The 5,408-nt window shown below is 51.3% G+C and overlaps 1 protein-coding gene across 1 annotated transcript; it reads left to right on the top strand.

Moving 5' to 3' along the window:
- Positions 1-521: 521 nt before the first annotated feature.
- Positions 522-2,882, top strand: LOC130945880 (uncharacterized). Its single transcript, XM_057874574.1, has 2 exons — positions 522-1,963; positions 2,183-2,882. Exons 1-2 carry the CDS (start codon positions 522-524, stop codon positions 2,880-2,882), a joined length of 2,142 nt encoding a protein of 713 aa, XP_057730557.1.
- The last annotated feature ends 2,526 nt before the right edge of the window (positions 2,883-5,408 follow it).

Genomic DNA, 5,408 nt, shown 5'->3' with positions numbered 1-5,408 from the left:
TACGTGAAGTGGACTACTCGACATGGCTCTCGAATGTGGTATTGGTAAGAAAGCACAACGGCAGGTGGAGAATGTGCGTGGACTACTCGGACCTTAACAGAGCATGCCCCAAAGATTGCTTCCCCCTCCCCAACATAGATGCACTCGTCGACGCCGCGGCGGGATACCGGTATCTGAGTTTCATGGACGCCTACTCCGGTTACAATCAGATACCGATGCACCATCCCGACGAAGACAAGACGGCGTTTATAACGCCATGAGGGACTTTTTGCTATAAGGTGATGCCGTTCGGCTTGAAAAATGCGGGGGCAACATATCAAAGGCTGATGAACAGAATATTCCACGACCTCATAGGGAAAACGGTTGAAGTTTACGTGGACGACATCCTCGCAAAAACAACACGACCTGACGACCTCTTGAACGATCTGGCAAGTGTATTTGCGTCTCTCCGTCAACACGGTATGAGACTGAACCCCCTCAAGTGCGCCTTCGCCATGGAAGCCGGCAAGTTCCTGGGATTCATGATAACTCAGAGAGGGGTAGAAGCTAACCCGGAGAAGTGCCAGGCAATACTCCAGATGAAGAGCCCGGGTTGCATCAAGGACGTCCAGAGGTTGGCAGGACGGTTAACCTCACTATCTCGATTTCTCGGGGCTTCGGCGACAAAGGCCCTGCCATTTTTCAACCTCATGAAGAAAGGGATGGCGTTTGAGTGGACACCCGCATGTGAAGAAGCCTTTCAACGCTTCAAGGAAATCCTGGCGGCACCTCCCGTTCTCGGGAAGCCAAAGGATGGGGAACCACTATACCTATACCTCGCTATAACAAGCGAAGCCCTGGCCGCAGTTCTGGTACGGGAGGACGGGAAAGCTCAACAGCCAGTCTATTTCATAAGCAGGGCCCTGCAAGGGGCAGAATTAAGATATAGCAAGTTGGAGAAGCTAGCCTTAGCACTCCTAACTTTCTCGAGAAGGTTAAAACAGTACTTCCAAAGTCACCAAGTTGTCGTCAGGACGGACCAAGGGATCCGGCAAGTTCTCCAAAAACCCGATCTGGCGGAAAGAATGATGACTTGGTCCATCGAACTCTCCCAATATGATATACGGTACGAGCCCCGGCAAGCCATCAAAGCGCAAGCCATGGCGGATTTTTTAGTTGAAGTAACGGGAGACCCAGGCGAAGACATGGGAACACGGTGGAAGCTCCATGTGGACGGAGCCTCCAACCAGACCTTCGGAGGTGCCGGGATCATCCTGGAAAGCCCGATTGGGGTCGTATATGAGCAGTCGATTAGATTCGAGTTTCCCATCTCGAACAACCAAGCCGAATACGAAGCCCTCATTGGAGGCTTAGCCTTAGCGGCAGAGGTCGGCGCGAGAAGGCTGGATATATGCAGCGATTCCCAAGTCGTCACTTCCCAAGTAAACGGTAGCTACCAGGCCAAAGACCCCTTGCTACAAAAGTACTTGGAAAAGGTTAAAAGCTTGAGTCAAAAGTTCGAAGAGATCACGGTCCATCACGTACCCAGAGAAAGAAACACACGGGCAGATCTCCTGTCAAAGCTAGCCAGCACAAAGCCAGGGGAGGGCAACCGATCTCTCATCCAAGGCATGACAAGAGAACCGGCAATCACACTGCACGTGACGAGCCTAGGTCCTTCATGGCTAGACCCCATCATCAGCTTCCTAGAACACGGCCAAGTCCCCGGTGATAAAAAGGATGCGGCGAAGTTAAGGAGAGAAGCGGCCAAATACGCCGTCATCCAAGGACAGCTATTCAAGAAAGGGCTCAGCCAACCCCTACTGAAGTGCCTACGCCCCGACCAGACGGACTACGTCCTCACGGAAGTCCATGAGGGCTGCTGCGGGCACCACATCGGAGGCAAAGCCCTAGCAAGGAAATTAATCCGAGCTGGATACTACTGGCCGTCGATGATGGCAGATTCCAAAGAGTTTGTCAAAAGGTGTGTAAAGTGCCAACAGAACGCCAACTTTTCCAGGGCGCCGGCCTCAGAGCTAAGCTTGCTAACGACCTCCCGGCCATTCTCTCAATGGGGAGTCGACCTCTTAGGACCCTTCCCGGTCGGCCCCGGGCAGGTCAAATATCTCATAGTGGCAATTGACTACTATACCAAATGGATAGAAGCCGAGCCACTGGCTAGCATATCCTCGGCCAATTGCAGGAAATTCATGTGGAGGCAGGTAATAACACGATTCGGGATACCGGAAGTCGTCATCTCTGACAATGGTACACAGTTTACTGACAAAAAGTTCACAGAATTTCTCAGCGGCCTGGGTATAAGGCAAAGGTTCTCTTCGGTAGAACACCCCCAGACGAACGGACAAGTGGAGTCCGCCAACAAAGTTATCCCTTCAGGGCTAAAGAAGAGGTTGGACAACAAAAAGGGTGCTTGGGCCGACGAGCTAGCATCGGTCCTCTGGTCTTACCGAACAACCGAGCAATCCTCCACCAAGGAAACCCCTTTCCGACTAACATACGGGGTGGATGCAGTAATACCCGTAGAGATCGGTGAACCGAGTCCGCGGTTGCTTTTGAAAGGAGTAGAGGAAACCGTGGAAAAGGACTTGATAGATGAAGCCCGGGCAATGGCCCATGTGACAGAAACGGCACTGAAGCAAAGAATGGCTCTGCGCTACAACACCAAAGTGCTCAAAAGGGAGTTCGAGCCAAACGACCTCGTCTTAAGGCGAAATGATATCGGCCTGCCGACCCCTGGAGAGGGCAAGCTAGCGGTAAACTGGGAAGGCCCCTACAGAGTCAAAAAGGTGATGGGAAAAGGGGCCTTTAAGTTAGAAAAACTTGATGGCAAGGAGGTCCCGAGGACATGGAACGCGGACAACCTTAGAAGATTCTACTCCTAGAGGACAGAACGACATGCCGGCTAATCTAGCTAAGTAGTTAATTTGTTGTTTGAACTTTATAATAGCTTTCAAGTCCTTTATGTGGTTACCGAATAAGATATACTTGTGCAAATTTTTCTCTCCTATTTTGTCAATTAATTTTCCAGATAAACCACCACGTCCAACGACGACGCGCGTTCCCGGGATTGATCACCCCGGGAACCCGTCAACCACAATCGTAACGACTACACAAAAGGCCGTCGGCCATTGATATAAGTAACAACAATAAACCAAAAACGGTTAAAAGAAGCGGAAATTCATCACGACAGCATGAGCAAACGATTAAAACGGTCACTGATCACAAGCCAAGATAAAACGGCTAAACATCAAATCGTTCACAAGCCAAAAACGGCTAAAACTAAAATAGTTTACAAGTCAAAACAAAGCGGCTAGGCAAAAACCATAAAAGGAGAATTCATTTCTTCGGGACATCGACAACCTTGCCATCCTGAATAACCTTGCGGACACCAATCGCCGACGTGTCGAATTCAGGGGCAACAACTTTAATTTGAGCTTTCAGGGCTTCTTCGGTAGCCAGGATCGCACCTTTCCCCTGCTTCAAGACATCTTTATACTTAGCTTTCCACGTCGCCAATTCGGCCTCCACGGCCTGCTTCTCCCTCTCCATTTCGGCCACCAGTTTCTGTGCCGCACCGACTTGACTCTCCAAAGTCATCTCGCGCTCGACAAGACAAGAAACCGTTTCGCCGGACTCCTTCAACTTCTCCTCAGCCGTGGCGGCTTTCTTCTCGGCAGCAGTAGCCTTTTTCTCTGCGGCGTCGAGTTTCTCATTTGATTGGGTCAGCTGCTCCCGGAGAGTATCAACTTCACTTTTTAATTCATTATTCGCCTTCCCAGCAGTTTCCAACCTCCTGCGGAGGGACTCCATCCCGGATAGCTCAAACTCCGCCTTCCGGGCTATCACGGCGCCGCGCAGGAGGGTACGGTACATCCACCTCGCTTGCCCGGCAAGGGAAGACTCCTGAAAATGCTCCTCGGTACCGGGGATCAGCTGGGAATCAATAAAGTTCCCGGCGTCAAAGTTCCTCTCCATAACGGTAAGAGCCCCCTCGGGACTGGAAGACATCTTCCTCTTCCTCTTAAGCTTGGGGACCTCTTCCACCTCCTCATCATCGTCTGGATTAGGCACAGAGCCTCCAGTTTCAATCACCTCGCGGAAAGGGGAGGCGTGGACTGCTGTGCCGCCTTCAACCGCGGCACCCTGGGCCGAGGTGCCGATGTCATCGGTAGCGGCCTTCTGCTCGGGAGCATCCTGATCCTCTGGAGGAGCAGCAGACCCCTCAGGAGCGGGTTGCTCATTACCCTCCTCGTCATCAGCACCCAAAAAAGTTTGAAACAAATCGGGAAGACCCGTAACCGACGCAGACATATCCACTGCAGGAAAGCAAAGAAGGTCGGTTAGTCGCCACACAATATCGATAAAAGGGAAAAAGGTAAAGGGCAAAGTAAAAAGCTTCTCACAAATATAATTACGGCCGGACTCCCGGTCACCCATGAGGAGGTGGGGATTTACTGGGTTCTTCCCAAAAACCGCCATCAACACCTCGGCAATTTGCTTGTCCACCTTCGACATACTCCTATAAGCTACCTTAATAAAACTATTGGACCCCGCTCCGAAACTCCAATAAGTCGGGATAAGCCGTACCCCCTCCAAAGACAACCAAAAGGGGTGACGACCTTTGACAGGGCGGACCTTAAAATATTTGTCCTTAAACCCATGGTAAGAATCTTCAAACAACCCGAAAATCTTCCGACCCTGGGCAGATCGGAAGGACATGAACCCTTTTTTGTGTTTCCCCTCCTTGGAAGGGTTTGTGAGGGTGAAGAAGAAGAGGTAAACATCCACGGACACCGGCAGGTCGAGATATTCACAGACCATCTCGAAACAGCGGATTGAGGCCCAACTGTTCGGATGCAACTGCGACGGTGACACGGAGATTCGATTCAAAAGCGCCATTTGAAAGGCTGAAAACGGTATACGGACTCCGACTTGAGTGAACATGGCTTTGTAGAACCAGATCCAGTCGGCGACCTGGCGGGGTTGGAAGTTGATTTCGTACAAACGCTCGTGAGGAGCCGGGACGAAGACATCATAATTAGCCTCCTCGTCAGTCCCTCCACATAGGTACCCGGCTTGTCGGAACTCGGTGAGCTCCTCCTCGCCCATTTGATTGGGTGATTCCTTCACGTCGGAAACAACCCAGGCATACGGATCATACGCTGCGGGGTTAATGGAAGCCCGGGAGACCGTGCGAGCCATACCTACACGGGGGGATCATCCAGTTAGTCTAAGAGATCGGTAGATCGGTTGCTCAGTTCAAGCACACCACTACTCCCCAACTAAAGACAAAACACTAGAGGTGGACAGGGAAACGCCTACCCTGGAATGGCTCCCCCCCCCTCTAAACACGAATAACCGCCATTGGAAGGCCACACAACCGTAACAAAACCAAGCAACAAGCATAC

This window comes from Arachis stenosperma, chromosome 8 (assembly GCF_014773155.1).
Source record: "Arachis stenosperma cultivar V10309 chromosome 8, arast.V10309.gnm1.PFL2, whole genome shotgun sequence".
Taxonomy (NCBI): domain Eukaryota; kingdom Viridiplantae; phylum Streptophyta; class Magnoliopsida; order Fabales; family Fabaceae; genus Arachis; species Arachis stenosperma.
The sequence above is the reverse complement of the archived record's forward strand: the minus strand, read 5'-3'. Positions and strand labels throughout refer to the sequence as shown.

Bases quoted from the DNA above. Each gene is read 5' to 3' on its own strand.
- LOC130945880 (XM_057874574.1), top strand. From the start codon at position 522: ATGATAACTCAGAGAGGGGTAGAAGCTAACCCGGAGAAGTGCCAGGCA. The intron at 1,964-2,182 runs GTGTGTAAAGTG...GGCCAATTGCAG, and splicing joins TCCAAAGAGTTTGTCAAAAG to GAAATTCATGTGGAGGCAGG.